The sequence below is a fragment of the Rhincodon typus genome, chromosome 9, assembly GCF_021869965.1.
Source record: "Rhincodon typus isolate 14 chromosome 9, sRhiTyp1.1, whole genome shotgun sequence".
Lineage (NCBI taxonomy): Eukaryota > Metazoa > Chordata > Chondrichthyes > Orectolobiformes > Rhincodontidae > Rhincodon > Rhincodon typus.
In genome coordinates this window covers 80420337-80437684 of record NC_063340.1, presented here as the reverse complement: position 1 = coordinate 80437684, position 17348 = coordinate 80420337, and the positions used below count along the sequence as shown (strand labels likewise).

At 42.0% G+C, this 17348-nt stretch overlaps 1 protein-coding gene across 1 annotated transcript in view; it reads right to left on the bottom strand.

Annotated features, from left to right (window-relative positions):
- The window catches only part of smyd3 (SET and MYND domain containing 3), a 674587-nt gene that overhangs the window by 451815 nt on the left and 205424 nt on the right, over positions 1 to 17348 (bottom strand). The window contains exons 3-4 of the mRNA XM_048601439.1: positions 14846 to 14953; positions 11677 to 11734 (exon numbers count right to left, since the gene is read on the bottom strand). Of these exons, the coding sequence (XP_048457396.1) occupies positions 11677 to 11734; positions 14846 to 14953 (166 nt within the window). The remainder of the gene's footprint in view (positions 1 to 11676; positions 11735 to 14845; positions 14954 to 17348) is intronic.

Sequence of the window (17348 nt, the reverse complement as noted above, 5' to 3'; positions counted from 1 at the left end):
TTCCTCTAGGTGCTCTGGTTTCCTCCCACAATCCAAAAATGCGCAGGTTAGGTGGATTGGCCAAACTAAATTGTCTGCAGTGTCCAGGGATATGCAGGCTAGTGGGATTAGCTGTGGGAAATGCAGAGTTTCAGGGATAGAGTAGGGGGGGGTGGGTCTGGGTGGAATGCTCTTCAGAGGGTCAGTGTGGACTTGTTGGGCTGAATGGCCTACTCCCACACTGGAGGGATTCTATGTGTTTACAAAACAGCTGCTTGAAAAATTTCCTGGTCTGTGAGATGTGATAGAGCATTATAAAAATTCAATATTATTATTTTTAACAGCTCTTTCTCTCTACAGCCATTTTGCACACTTTGCAATTATTTCCCACACATTTTGAAGCCCTGGTTTTAGCATTCATTATATTTACAGAATTTGACTACTTTCTGTAGCTGGAGGCAATATACTGAATTGCACTTGATTAATCTACACTGATGGAAATGGAGAACATCATTAATAAATGAAATACTATTAAACCATGGGACAAAAACCAATTTCAGAGAATAGGTACGGTTACATTGACACTAAAAGGATAATTAAGGCTCTGCTTACATCTCAACATCATTATAAACATGAGCTGTCAGACATTACTCAGCAGGCAGCATCTTTGAAATCAGAAGGTTGCATGTTCAAGTCTCACTTCAGAGACCTGAGCACAATTTAGGCTGATGCTTTAATGCAGCACTGAGGGAGTGCTGCACTGCAGGAGGTGAAACATTAAACCAAGGCTCCATCTGGCTCTCAGGACAGATGTTAAAGGTATTATGGCAGTATTTGAATAGGAGCGGGGTCATTCTCCATGAAGTCCTGGCCAACATTTATCCCTCAGTCAAAACCACCACGGCAGAATATCAGATTATATTTTCAACGCTGAGTACAAACTAGTCACCGTGTTACCCCGCATTATAACAGCAGCTCCACCTCACAAGTGTTTGATTGGCCTGTAGCACACTTTGGGTTGACCCCCATTCAAGAAAGGAGCCAAATCAATTCAGGTTCTTTCTTGTTACCATCCTTTTACGCCAATTTATGAATTGAAATCCTTGAAGCAGAAACATATAGAGATGTTTTGGTGACATATTCAGATATCGAAATGAGGCAACTTTCTTTATTCGCACGTCAAAGCCAACATTTGTTGCTCACCTCAGAATGCCCTATGTTTGCTCACTGTCCACTACACCGCCAATATTGGCGTCATCTGCAAATTTGCTAACCATTCCTCCTATATTCACATCCAAATCATTTACATGTAAATGACAAAAAGGAATGACCTCCAGTCCAAAAAGCAACCTCTACCACCACCCTCTGTCTCTGACTTTCAAATCAATTTTGTATCCAATTGGCTAGCTCCTCCAATCCCACGTGATCTAACATTGTTAACCAGTCAACCGTGTGGAACCTTGTTGAACGCTTTGCGGAAGTCCATATAGGCAACATCTACTGCTCTGCTCTCATCAATTGACTTGGTTACCTCCTTGAAAAAGTCAATTCAGTTAGTGAGACACGATTTCCCACACACAAAGCCATGTTGAATATTCCTAATCAGTCCCTGCCTTTCCAAATGCATGTAAATCCTATCCCTCAGAATCCCATCCAACAATACACTCACCACTGACGTCAGGCTCACCGGTCTATAGTTCTATGGCTTTTCCTTATCGCCTTTCTTAAATAATGGCACCATGTTAGCCAACCTCCAGTCTTCCAGCACCTCACCAGTGGCTGTCGATGATATAGATATCTCAGCAAGGTGCCCAGCAATCTCTTCCCTAGCTTCCAAAAAAGTTCTGGGAAACACCTGATCAGGTCCTGGCAGATTATCTTAGAGTACAACAGGGTCTTGATCAGATGGGCCAATGGGACGAGGAGTTGTAGAAGGAGGTTAATTTAGATAAGTGTGAGGTGTTGCATTTTGGTAAGGCAAACCAGGGCAGGACTTACACAGTTAATGGTAGGGCCAGTTGCATAGTTCCTTGAAAGTCGAAACACAGGTAGACAGGGTGGTAAAGGTGGCATTTGGTATGCTTGCCTTTATTGGTCAGTGCATTGAGTATAGGAGTTGAGAGGTCATGATGTGGCTGTACAGGACATTGGTTAGGCCACTTTTGGATACTGCATTCAATTCTGCTCTCTCTGCCTTAGGAAGGATGTTGTGAAACTTGAAAGAGTTGAGAAAAGATTTACAAGGATGTTGCCAGGGTTGGAGGGTTTGAGCTATAGACAGAGGCTGAATAGACTGGGGCTATTTTCTCTGGAGCATTGGAGGCTGTGGGATGACTTTATAGAGGTTTATAAAATCATGAGGTACTTGGATAGGGTGAATAGACAATGTCTTTTTTCCTAGGATGGGGAGTTCAAAACAAGGGGGCATACGTTTAAGGTGAGAGGAGAAAGATTTGAAAAAAGGACCTGAGGGTACCTTTTTCATGCAGAGGGTGGTCAGTGTATGGAATGAGCTGCCAGAGGAAGTGGTGGGGGCTGGTACAATTACAACATTTAAAAGGCGTCTGGATGGGTGTATGATTAGGAAGGGTTTAGAGGGCTATGGGCCATGTGCTGGCAAATGGGACAAGTCAGATTTGAAAGTCTGGTCGGCATGGACAAGTTTGACTGAAGGTCTGTTTCCGTGCTGTATGGCTCTACGAGAGTGGTCACATTTAGGTCTGACCAGCTTTTCATGACAGATTTCCTTCATTAAAGGGCATTTGTGAGCCAGATTGATTTTATGACCATTGACGATAGTTTCACTGTCATCATTAATGAGATTATCGCTCTTGGTTTTCAATTTCAATTAAAAAAAAATTGAATTCAAATTCCACTAGATGCTACAGTGGATTTTTTAACCAAGTGTCTTTGAGCATTAGTGCAGACCCCCAGATGACCTATCCAGTGACATTACCACTTGATCACCAACTCTCCGGACATGAAATGTAATATCCATCTGCTCGGATAAAGTCACAGAAATGGAAGCTAACTTATCTGAACCTAATTGCATTTACTTCAAATCAGAGCTAGCTCTGAACGAGCATTTGCAAGGTACATAATGAATCAAAACCACATTAAACAAAGAAAATTAGTGACGCCAGGGAAAAAGGGGATTATAACAGCCAACTTTTCTTTCACAATTTCCAGACAATTTACCCAGAATTAGCCCTGGGGCAAGTCACCTTGGCATGATTGCAGATCTGGGGAATGAGGGTTTCTTCTGGCTTGTCAGCACTTCAGGAGGGGAGAAGATTAGTACACCACGGGAGTGTTTTATAGGATTTGCCAGGAATGAAGTTCTGTAGCAGATGGGACAGAAGGGAACGGAAGCCATGTTTTGGGGAGGGAGACTGATTGACGAGGCACAAGGAGGAGATGATTAAGATTGAATTCAGGGTGACTGAACAATCAACATAGCTGCAACAAAACCAAAAAAAAAACCCTATAAGGTGTTTTTCCACAGGCAGATTGAGCAAGTTTGTAAGTAACATGAACAGCTTGTTCCATCAAATTAACTTCTTTTATAAAAAGCAAAATGCCAGGCCAACAATTGCATTTTAAACCCGGTCTATCCAACTCAACAATGAGCAGTTAAAGGAACTGGTTCCCTCTTCTTGCCTGTTGTTTAATTGGTGACTGTCTTCCATCTAAGACATCTGACTGATTATTGTTCATGTTCATTTACTGACATGTATGACTTCAAGCCCCATAGCCTCGCCTTTCCCAATACTATAACATCTTCCAGGCCCTCCCATCCCGCGGCATTTCTACGCTTCTTCATTTGTATAGATTCACAATTCTAAATTCTCAGCCCTATCAACTATGCCTGCGGCCTGAGCGCTGGAATTCCTTCCCTCAGGAGCTCGAACTGCCTCAAGATGCTCCTTAGAAATCCACCAAATATTTTATCAAGCTTTTGGTCACCAGTCATAACCTCTCCTAATGTGACCCAGTATCCAATTTTGTTTGATTACACTCCTGTAAAGAGCCTTGGGTTATTTCACCATGTGCTATATAAATGCCAGGTGTTGTTGCTTACTCATTAACAATTCAGCCTAGTTTACAATGTTCCATTTAGTTCTCACCCCTTCGAAGTGTGCCTTACGAAAACTTAAAATGCTGTTTGTGATCAGCTTTTCATCCTTGAAATCCTAGCATCAAATGCAAATATCACATGTCAATATCACAAACTGCTCCCTTCCAGATTGCTAAGTAAATCTCATTTGTTATTTACCGTTAAAACAACATGCCATTAAGACTTGGTCTGCTCTGCTTCTTGCGGGTGATATGAAAATTAAAATCTCTCGTCATAACCACATTATATTTGAGAATGTTTTCCTCGATATTCTATCTACACAAAACCCCTGCTGTATTATTGATGCCAGCTGGTCCGTAGATAACTCTAGACCAGAATCTTGCATCCATAGTTGTTCCTTCAGTCTACCCAGAGTGTTCCTGCTGCCTCAGCACAATCACCGAGAGATCCTGCACCTTTTCCTGCTGTATTATGTCTTTTATCAATGCAGTATCGTCCCCCTCCATTCTCAATTCCCCAGGCGCTTCAAAAGGTCATCAGAATTTTGAGCTCTCAATCAAATTCCACAACCCGCTTGATTCATGCCCTTGTCGTTTGCAAAAATTCTTTTCACTACTTTTTGTGTTTTAAATGCTCTGAAGCATAGCATCTCATATTCCGCTTGGGAACCCTGCAGCCCAATGGTATCAATGTGGATTTCACAAGCTTCAAAATCTCCCCTCCCCCTACCGCATCCCAAAACCAGCCCAGCTCGTCCCCGCCTCCCTAACCTGTTCTTCCTCCCACCTATCCCCTCCTTCCACCTCAAGCCACACCCCCATCTCCTACCTACTAACCTCATCCCGCCCCCTTGACCTGTCCGTCCTCCCTGGACTGACCTATCCCCTCTTTAACACCCCACCTACACTCCCCCTTACTGGCTCCATCCCCGCCTCTTTGACCTGTCTGTTTCCTCTCCATCTATCTTCCTCTCTATCCATCTTCTATCCGCCTCCCCCTCTCTCCCTATTTATTTCAGAACCCCCTTCCCCTCCCCCATTTCTGATGAAGGGTCCAGGCCCGAAACGTCAGCCTTCCTGGTCCTATGATGCTGCTTGGCCTGCTGTGTTCATCCAGCTCTACACCTTGTTATCTCAAGCTCACTCATCCAGCTTTCAAAATATCTCCATTTCAGCTGCTAAAATTGACATTATTGAGAGAGAGCATCAAGCAGGTTAATTTTTAAAGGTGTCTGGTTTTCCTTTGAAATGAATCCACTTCTTCCTCTCTCTTTCGTCTTGACAGGAAAAATGAAAATTCTCCAAAAAACAAAGCCAAAATTTTTCGCTCTCATTTCTCTGCTTCGCAGTTCTCTAATGTTTGATCTTGTTGGTGAAGAACCGTCCTCCATTTCCCAATCACTGTGACTAATTTCCTTCAAATGGCAATGCCCTGGTACTCTCCCTATCCATTCCCTCAGTATAATCATTTACTCTCACTTTTAGATGAGCATGTGAAAATAGTCTTTTCATTTAGCTCTTCAAAGCCACAGTTCCTTCCTGTCCTCAGGTTTTGAGATCAGTAACTACCATTATTTAGCCTTGTGCTTAGTACGGGTCTTCATTTGTCAATATTCTTGATCCGATCAGCTCCTCTGGCCTCAGGGAGAGGTCCAGATGATTGTTTCAATGCACTGCTTAATAAGTACTCAGATCCATTTGCATTTCCTAACTAGAATCAGAGGCACTGGTCAAACTAAATCCTGTAGGCAAGGAAGACCTCATAATTGTCACTAAAATAAATTGAAAAGACGAAATGGGGATGGGGTACATGGTAAGAAAAACGGGCCAACAGTTAAGAAGTGAGCCAGAAAACAGTGGCTTTAGCATAATTAGGTTTTCAGGGAAGAAAGGTGTCTCTGAAATGCAGCATTAGACTATGCAGAATAAGGAAGGGCAAAAGTGTCATTTTGTCCAGAGGTTGTTCCAAAAACTGGAAGAAGGGCCACAACTATCAGCTAATCTCCCCTTTGGGAGAATCTATCAAGGTTGTGGAATGGGATCCAATATCCTAAGACTATCTTGGGGTATTCCTTTAGTTCAGAGTTTAGGTTTAAAAATTGAATCACATCTGGAAGGTCACAGATCTGAAGTCCATGTGGAAATACTTAATCACAGTTAGTATCTCAAATATGTAACTGACATTATGAGTGTTATGGACCAGACCAGACCAGACGCCTTCAAAATATATTAAGAATGTAGGCTAGACCCTAACAGTTTCTTATTTTAAAGATAAACATGAGGTACTATATTCCAGATGCAATTCAATAGGTCCATCTACTCAATGGTATGTAAAATACAATTTATTCAAACACCACAGTTAAAATACAACAAATGAAAGAATGAATTAGAATAACTTAACTCTTTTAGAGTTAACAACAGATACAGTAACTATTACAAATTAACTGTTCCAATATCGCAACATCCCATAACACATCCTCAGCAAAAGGTAAGTTCAGAAAACAGATTGTCTCACATGCAGTTCTCCGATCTGAGAGAAAAGAACGTCAAAAGACAATTCTGAGCGAGAGAGAACTCCAGTTTTCAGCTGTAGCAAAGAGAGATGTGGCAGCTTTGCACAACTACAGCAGCATCTGCTGAAAGTTAAACTAAAAATCCTGGTTCTGTGGGAGTTTGACCACACCCATTCAGGCTGCTTCTATTGTTCCAACTTTAAAAAAAAACAAGACCTCAGAAGCTGTTTACTTTACTGGCTTTCCAACCAGACAGCTCAGTAGCTCTGTCTTAAAACCTCTCTTTCAAAAAAAAGGACAAAATCATATATTAAAGGGTCTCATCATCACGAGATACGCACTGCTTATCAGAATGTAAAAAACTGTTACTGGGAGGAGATAACCAGTTTCTAATTCTTCAGTGCTAGGCTCTAGAAATCTGAAGAGAAATGTGTATATATGAATAAGTCTAGCCCAAGGTCTCAGTTGGGTCTCTCTTGTAACTTGGGTGTAGAGTAACCAGTAATAATGTACCATATAATAAGCCTACTCTATTTATCAAGACCAAGACTCCATTCTGCTGAAAACTTCATGTGGGCACTCTTCCCCACTTAGTAAGTTACACTAGCACCAATAAGGAGGACCGATAGCAATAAACCTGCCCAGTGAATCTCAGATGGCACCAAAGGACACAACCACAATAAATAGGACACCTGAGAGAATAAAAGACAGTTAATCCAGTCATAAAGGAGAGCGGGTGATGTTAGGATGCAAATCAGCTGCAATCTCATGGCGTGATGGAATATGTTCACAGGGCTGAACGGCCTAGCCCTATTGTTATATATGTTCCGTCCTGGAACAGGCATAAACATAACGGAGAGATTAACTGCGATATGACCCTTGCTAACGTTCCCCTCCTCCCTACCCATCAGAAATCCAAATAACATTCAGTGGCAAGTTGCCCACATTTACACCGGATGAAGTGCCAGATGGTTGGCAACTCTCAGAGTCATTTGCCAGCAGGAGATGAACATGTTCAGGAGTAGCCATGATGAGAAACATAGGTTAGGTATTCACAGAGGTACCACTGACCAACAGAGCTTCTCTCAGAAACCCTCCAGGGCCCTGCTGTTCAAGATGCTCAGCAATAATCACACAGCAAGTGCCTCTGATGATGTTGTTAGAAGCCAAACATTCAGAGAATACTGAACATGCTACTGAAGAATTATGTCAAGTATGGTCGACTAACCCAGATAAAGTATGGGTGACGTATTGCAATTGAAGTCCTTTGGAATGTTAAGTGAGTAAATGTATGATTCAGACAGTCATTACCATAAATTTATAGTATTTAGTGATCTCCTGGTATCGCTTTTCATCCAAAAATAAACTTTACAGTTTATTTTCTCCACTCCTTTTTTTTCCATTTCTCCTCCAGTTTAGAATTCAACTTCTCAGATAACAACATAATACAGATTTACAGGACATCCTCAAACAAAGGAAAAAGGATATCGTTGTGCAATGACTGCGAACAGGTCCGGAAATTGGACAGGATATAAAAACAGCACAGCATGACTAAAAGGTTAATAAGGAGGGAAAGTCTAGAGTCCAATAGAATGCTGGGCTGAAACAAAAATGAACAAATAGTGAAAGGTTCCATGGATATTTTTAAAAATAAGTAAGTTAACAAGGTGCATGCTGAGCTGATTGAAAGAAGGTCTGAGGAATGGAGAGAAGGAAATAGCAAATTAGTTGAACAGGTATTTTGCATCACACTTCACCATAAAGGATATAAGTAATGTCCCAGATACAAATCAAGAAAATGTAGGAAAGGAGCAAATAAAGAAAATTACAATTACCAGGAAAGTGGTATTTAAACAGATGGTACTGGGGTTTGGTTAGCTCAGTTGGCTGGACGGTTGGTTTGCAATGCAGAGTGATGCCAATAGCATGGCTTCAAGTCCTGTACAGACTGCAGTCACAATGAAGGTCCCACCTTTTTGAACTCACCTGAGGCGTAGTGACCTCAGGTTAAATCACCACTAGCATCTATCTCAGACAGCAGACCCACAGTCATCTGGGGCCTTGTGGTGTTACCTTTCCCTTACTGAACAAACCGTGGTAGATGTGGGCCCACAAGTCCTTGGGTACTGATGGACTTTATCTTTGGGCGTTAAAAGAAGTGGCAAGTGTTGTAATGTGTTTTACAGTGAAGAAGGTTATCTAAGATTACAAAGGGATCATGAACAATTGAGAGCCAATGGACTGAGAGTGGCAGATGGAGTATAATTTAATTATGTGCGAGGTATTGCATTCTGATAAAACAAACCAGGGCAGGACTTACACAAATAATGGTACAGCCCTGAGTAGTGCTGTCAAACAGAAAGACCTAGGGGTTGGGCACTTAGTTCTTTGAAAGTTGCATCACAGGTGGACAGGGTCGTTAAGAAGGCATTTAATATGTTTGCTTTCATTGCTCAGAGTCAGAAGTCACACAACAACAGATTATAGTCCCAGCAGGTTTATTTGAAATCACAAGCTTTCAAAGCACTGCTCCTTCATCAGGTGAAATGAAAAGGACATTTGCTGTTATGGGAGAATCTGGACAGTGTTTAAAAATAAGGGATCACACAGTTAAGAAAGAGATGAGGAGGCATCTTTTGTCACAGAGGACCATACACTCTTGGAACTCCCTTACTGAGAGGATGAATCCCTGGATATTTTTAAAGATCGAGATCAATTATTGGTAAGCAAAAAGACGCAATGTTGTTGGGGAGGATTGATGGATTAAATCAGATCAGCCAGGAGGTTATTGAATGGGGAAGCAGGCTTGAGGGGCCAAGTGGCCTACTCTTGCTTTGAATTTCTATTCTCATGTGTTCGAATGGAAGGAGAAAATTCAAAAAAGTTGTCTTCCAGACATATGTAATGCTGCTATATTCCCGTCTCACTACGTCCTGTGTTGAATTCTTAACCTTTAAAATCAATCAAATTATGAGTCTCTAAATGGTACAGTAATAGACTGAAAAGCAATGAATGCACACTATCAAATCCACAATTAGATTCAATTACTCAACTTACATTAATAAAATATATTAATGACTACAGCAAATTTTAATGCAATGAAGCTTTCCGTTAAAACAAAATTCAGCGACAATTAAAGTTAACGCTCTTCTTTTAAAATGTGGCATAAATTATCACTGGTTCAGCTTTCAAATTCTCTTATGAAAGCATTTTCTGCTGAATATTTTAACACTATTAAATCTGTGTAGGGTTCAGTGCACCTTAATGGGTTCCTCGACACTAAAACAGAACAGGAAGTAATGCATACAAATACCTCAATCACCCTCAAGAAGTTTGCACTGTCCTGCTCATTACTTTATTAAAATCTGATCTAACTTGTATGAGTCACAAATCTCATCTCAGCTGCTGAAAAATTCTAAAACTCTTGAGCTGTGCCTGTTTTCCAAGATAATGTTTACACAGTTGTGATGGTGGTGTTACTGTCTACTCAGGGAGTCTGAGTTGCTGTGGCAACATGCACTTTCACAAGCATGTTGTAGTCTGGAGCTATGGACAATAACAGTAAAGACTCCAATGCTCTTTCCTTCATGTGACTGACCAGGGATCTCTCCTGCTTGCCATTGGTGTGTGACGAAAGAACTTACAAGTTGATACACACCCTGTCTCCTCCCTAACTACCCACCTACACTCACCTTTACTGGCTCCATCCCCGCCTCGTTGACCTGTCTGTCTCCTCTCCACCTATCTTCTCCTCTTTCCATCTTCTATCCGCCTCCCCCTCTCACCCTATTTATTTCAGAACCCCCTTCCCCTCCCCTATTTCCGAAGAAGGGTCTAGGCCCGAAACGTCAGCCTTCCTGCCCCTCTGATGCTGCTTGGCCTGCTGTGTTCATCCAGCTCTACACCTTGGTATCTCAGATTCTCCAGCATCTGCAGTTCCTACTATCTCAAAGATCTGAGGGGGGTGGGTTGTGAGAGCGGGGCCCAGTTAGAGGCGGGAGCACGGCTGTTCAGACTCTCTCAGAGCCCCATGGTAACCATGTTGCTAACCTCGTGACCTGAAAATTCAGCTGAAGGCCCCATTTGGTAACACCACATTCCAGCTTTTGGATCATCCATCCCAATATCTCCTTACGAGAGTCGGTGTCAAATTTTGCTTAAATGTGCTCCTGAGAAAGGTCCTAGGATATTCTGTTAAGGCACTACATAAATGCAAGCTGTTATGAAATACATTACATAGAACATAGAACAGTACAGGGCAGGAATGGGCCCTTCGACCCGCAATTTTATGCCAAACATAGCGCCAAATTAAACTAATTCCTTCTGCCTGCTCTTGGTCCATATCTCTCCATATCTTGTATATTCATGTGCTTGTCGAGAAGTCCCTTTAAAAACCCCTATTGTATCTGCCTTCACCACCAGCTCTGGCAACAGACTCCTACCATTAACTGTATAAAAAACTCGCCCCTCACTTCTCCTTTGAACTTGCCCCTTCTCCATTATGGTTTAATTCAGATCAGAAGATTTCACGATAGTTTCGTGTATCAGACGCTTGTTTGCTCTTTTCTACAAAAGGCCAATTCAACCAAAATGCCCAAGGATGGGACCAAAAGGCCACAGTTTTCTGGGTTAATACCAATGGGGACAACCGAGGAAGGGGGGGTGGGGGGGGGGGAGGTTTAACTGGGCACCAATTTCCCCCTCAAGCTCAGCATATGGCATGGGGCATGAAGATAGGTTTTCCCTTCCTGTCAGAGTGGAGACCACGAGGCAGCAAAGGTCCCACCCTCCCTGTCCCCTCCTCCAAGCGAACCACAGGATTTATGACTTTGGTCTCAAATCAGAAAATTGCTGATAACCAACTGAAATCACTGGCAACACAGTTGGTGCACAGCATTGTGTACATAATTAATAAACTTTTATAAAGAAAACTACAGTCTCTACATAATCTGGCAGATTGCAGGGTTCTTTAGATATGACTGAATGCAAATTCTGTTGGTCAAAATCCAGATAGAATTCTTCCCCCAAACACATGGTCATTTGCAACCAAGTGAACACAGCGGATACAGCTTCATTATCCAAAAGGACAGGAAAAGAAAAGGCTTACTGGACTGAAGGTCAGACACGGAATACAACTCTTCTGAGGGACAGGGCAATCCAGTCAGCTGTAAAATAAATATAGATAATTTTAACACCTGATTATTATGAATGCCATCCCCAGCCACCACCTCCCCACACACATATGCATGCTAGCCTGTTACCCATCTCTCTGCAGACTTACACAAACAGAATATGCTGGAAAAGCTCAGCACGTCTGGCAGCATCTGTGAAGAAAAAAATCAGAGTTAATGTAGTGGGTCTGGTGATCCTTCCTAAGAACTCAGAGGAAGGGTTACCGGACCTGAAACGTTAACTCTGATTTTCTCTTCACAGATGCTGCCAGACCTGCTGAGCTTTTCCCGCAACTTCTATTTTTGTTCCTGATTTACAGCATCCGCAGTTCTTTCAGTTTTCAACTCTACAGACTTGCTCTCTGCACGTTTGCAAGCCCTTCTAGGAGGTCCTTTTCTCACGTTACACCCTCAACAGTGATTGCCAATTTACAGGTTGAAAATAGGGAGGGCATTGCATCTATGCTCCCACTCGATCTCCCTCACCTCAGCTTCGGAACTTCAATGGAGAAAGGAAGGAGCTGGGCAGGATAAACCCGGACATGGGAGGACAAAGTTAGAGAGTGCTCATTAGACTCAGCAAGGAGTGCCAGATCTTACCAAGAATGGTCAAGGCACTGGAGACCGTGAAGAAATGATGAACAGGAATGGTTCAGAGAGTTGGAGAAGTTGGGACTGCTTTACTTGAGCAGGAGAAAGCTAAGAGGAAATTTGATAGAGTTTTGAAAATCACAAGAGGCCAGCAGAGAGTAGCTACAGAGGAATTGTTCCCGCTCGCAAAATAATCAAGAACAAGGGGACACAGATTTAAAATTATTTGCAAAAGTGGTAAATGTGATATGAGCAAAGTTTTTTTTTCGCTCAGTGCATAGTTAGGGGTAGAATGTACTGCCTCAAAGTATGGTGGAGACATTTTCATTTAAAGTATTCAAGATGGCATAAGATGACAATTTGAACGGAAACAATGTGCAGGGTTAAAGGGAAAGGCAGGAGATTGACACTAAATTGTAATGGTCATTCCAGGAGCTGGTGAGACAGGATGGGCAGAATGGTCACCTTCTGCACCATAACAATTGTGGGGCTGATATTAAACTGACTCTCCACCTCCCTATTCAGGGTGGATACGAAAGATTCCATTTCACTGGCTTTGGTGAAAAGTACAGGAGTTCTTACTGGTTTTTGACCAATGTGGATCACTCAACTAATATCACACACATAGATTACCCAGTTTATTTACATAGTGATGTTTGTAGGGGCTTGCTGTGTGAAAATTTAGCTGCCATATTTCTAACATTACAAGTGGTAACATTTCAACATTGGGCTGTAAAGCACTATTGGATGACCCAAGGTCTTGGAAAACACTGTGCGATTGGAAGCCTTTCTTTCCTTCTTTCATCTACAAATTTTCTCCACGACCCTCTTTGAACATCACCATAGAATCTCTGCAGTATGGAAGCAGGCCATTCAGTCCATCGAGTCCACATCGACCTTCCAAACATAATCCTATCCAGACTTGCGCCTCCTCACCCCATCCCTGTAACCCTGCATTGCCCACGGCTAACCCACCTAGCCTAAACATCCCTGAACACTTTGGGCAATTTAGCATGGCCAATCCACCTAACCTGCAAATCTTTGGACTGTGGGAGGAAATCAGAGCACCCGGAGGTAACACACGCAGACAAGGGGAGAATGTGCAAATTCCACACAGATAATCGAACTTGGATCCCTGGCACTGTGAGGCAGCAGTGCTAACCACAGAGCCACCGTGCCGCCCACCATGGATCTACTGCAGCCACCTGAACAGATGGGCACAGCCTTGTTTTGTTGTACTACCTAAAGGAGGGCACTTACAACCATGCTGCACTCAAGTCTCAGCCTTGAGTGGGGCTTTGAATCCACCAAACTCCAACTCAGAAATGAGCATGCTTTGCCCTGCCATCAGAGAGCAAAATATCCCCATTTAGAAAACAAATGTTTCAGCCACTTCACTGCAAACAAAAAAGCAGTTTCAATAGTCAGTCAGTTTCTAGCTCAATTATAATTGAGGCTGAAATGTCCTTGAAGAATATTAACCTTTCAGTTACACTAATTATCTTCTCTGTTTGATTCGGTTTTCTGCAGAGATTAAAAAAGTATAAATTTGCACTTGAAGAGGTGAGATCATTCTGATCAACGAAGACAATTAGCAGTCTACAAAAAAAAAACCCTGCTCCTTCAGCACTTGCCACATTATTTTGTATCCACTAATATGCACTGATTGCACCGAGGAATCCTAAGGACTAATATACAATTTGCCTTTTCTTATGTCTGCAGGTAACAAAAGTTGTATTAATTGGCATGCAGTAGAGCTGTCGGTGATTACTGCAAAGGAGAAGAATGATCAGGATTTGTTCTTACAGAATAAGAAATTATGTGCTGCTGCCATACCAATGGTTTAAGCTCTTGCTCCAATGTCCTGTTCCTGCTGATCTAGTGCACCATGTGTTAAAGAGACAGAAGTTAGTGGTCAACCCAATATTCATGTGAACAATAAACCAAAACGAAGCAGTCAGTAAAGCAATGATGTGACGGTAGGTAGGAACATTTTAAGTGGCATATTTGCTGTCTCTCCTAGAATTTGGTTGTCACTAGGTTCAGTCGGAAGGATATCTCTGTAAATTTGGAAATTGTGCTTGTAATAAAAAGTGATGTATACAAGTGCAAGTGAGTGAGATTGTAACTATGAGTGCAAATGTTGGAGTGTATATGAGAGACAGCAAGAAAGACATATTTATGATTCATGACCAATAAAAGGCACTTGACGGGCAACTGAGACTTTGCACTGTCGTCACTGTTGTGATGTAGGAAAGATTGTAGCCAGTTTGTGTGCAGCATGGTCGCACCAACAGTAATGTAATAACAACCAGATTATTTGTTTTGTCACGTCGAGTGAGGCATAAACATTGGCCAAGACCCTGGGATAATTCCCCTGCTCTCTCTGATACATTTGAATCCATTTATAAATGTGCCAAATTCCTATTAAATTGATAAATCATATTAAATTGAACTAAATTCTATTACAATAGAGAATTGAGACAATAGTATTTGATCGTCCCATTAACCTACCATTTTGAAGATTATCCTTGCCACAAGCCTGGTCATATCAGTTGGAACTTTCGGATAGATGCTTCGCAAACACTTACATTCACGCTTGTGGTCCAGCCAAGCTAGTTTCTAAAGTGAAAAGAAAACACTTTTAAGTGAGGATTAAGTGGACAAATAACTGCCAATCACTGTGAACCTGTGTAGAGGCCTAAGAAGGGGTAGAGTTAAATTAGAGTCATAAGTTGATTATTCATATTCTACTTACCTGTGGTTAGAACAGATTTATTTGTGATAAATTGTAGTTTTTTTTAAGTACAGAAACCTGGTCAGTGTTTTCTGTTAACTATGTTCAGCAGACAAGGAAATTGTGACCTTGGGTAATTTGATTAAATTACTCAGGGATACTCGGAGTATCGTGTGGTTTGATATCTGCGTACTTTCCCAATTGAGTCATGACATTAAATCATTTGCTGGACTTCATTGAAGAGGTAACATTGAAGAGGTCAATCAGGGTAATGCTGTGGATGTAATGTACTTGGACTTCCAAAAGGGGCTTGATTTCGTGCCACTCAACAGACTCGCAAGGACTCTGGAATAAAAGGGACATTAACAAGACAGTCACAAAACTGAGCATAGGTAGCAGAGAATAATAGTTAACGGATTTTTGGGGAAGAAGTTATGTGGAGGAATTCCCAGGGTTGACTTTTGCTGATGTATATTATCCAGGTTATGCAGTGCAGAAGACAATCGCAAAGTTTGCAGATAATGCACACCTTGGAAGCATATTAAACCGTGAGAGGACAGTACAGAACTTCAGAAGGATGTAGACAAGTTGGCGAGCAGATAGGTGGCAGACAGAGTTCAGTGTGAAGTATAAGTTGGTACATTGTACAATGGAAAAAAAACAAGAGATAGTATAACTTAAAGGACACTACCTTAAATGGTGATCAGGAGCAGACATGGGTGCGTATGTACATAAGTTACTAAAAGTGACAGGACAGGTAGAGAAACTTCTTAATAAAGTATTCAGACACTAAAGCAAAGACATTAATTAGACTTCAGCTAAGGTATTGTGTACAGTTCTGGGTACCACATCAGGTGAATGCACGAGGGAGACAGCAAAGACATTCACAAGAATGGTTCCAGAGATTAGAAACATCAATTTTCAAGAGATATTGGCTAAGTTTGGACAAATTTCCTTGAATAGAGAAGCCCAAGAAGAAATTTGATAGAAGTTTTGAAATTTGTGATAGGTCTAGACAGTAAACAGAGAGAAACTGTTCCGAAATTGTAAAATGGATCAAGAATGACAGGGCATAGATTTAAAGCAATTTGCATAAGAAATAAATGCAGGCCTGGAACGCACTGCCTGAAAGTACGGTAAAGGCAGGTTCAATCAAGAGACTCAGTATGGTGTTTGATGATGAGTTAAGTAGGAACAAGAATACAGGGTTATGGGGAAAGGGCTGGAGAATGGCACAAAATCATTATGCTCATTCAGAGGGCCATTGTGGACAGAGTAGGCTGAAAGGCTTCCTCCTGGGTTGTAACAATTGTTCGATTTGTGATCATTATTCCTTCACTGTCAGTGGCTCAAAGCCCTGGAACTTGCTCCCTAACAGCACTGGGGGCGCCCCTAATCTCCAAGCACTGTAACAATTTGAGAAGGCAGCTCACCACCACCCTCTCCAGGACAATTAGGGACGGGCAATAAATGCTGGCCTAGCTAGCAACAACCGCGTCTTGTGAATGAATCAAAAGGAAATGGTAGGTGTGCCCCCATCCCTTAACAGGGTTGACTAAAATTATTGGAGAGGAGAGAAGGAACAGGCAAAAATCAAGATAAATAATTTGAAGGGCTAGTGCTTCAGAGTAATGGGACCATCAGAGTCGCTCTTCCAGAGACCTGACAGTTCTATGATGGACTGAATAAGGTCCATCTGAAAGCAGTTTCCTTATTTTAGAGGACCTTTTATCACAATTTTAACACGGCAAACCGTTCCAAGACATTTCCCAGGAGCATTACTAAACAAAATTTGACATGGGGTAACCTAATGGGGACATGGACAAAGAGGTAGGGTATTGTGAGGGGAGGGCTGGGGGAGATTCAACAAAGAAATCAAGATGCTGAGTTCCAAGAGTCCCCTCAATGTATCAAGCAAGTGCAACGGATTCAAACAAGATCCGAGATAAAAGGACATGTGGTTGGGGGAAACAGAACAATCTAACAGGGTAGATAAAAATTCTAAGAGACATAATCACAGCACTTAGCAGGCATCAGACTAACAGTGGAAATGATTAGGGCTCTGAGCACCAAAAAAAGTTTGTCAACACAACAAAATCAAGGACAACGGCTAGAGTTGGCTATCGATGTATATCCCATTATATCTTCATCAAAGATAACATGGTGTAGAGCTGGATGAACACAGCAGGCCAAGCAGCATCAGCGGAGCAGGGTTTTCTGAAGAAGGGTCTAGACCCGAAACGTCAGCTTTCCTGCTCCTCTGATGCTGCTTGGCCTGTG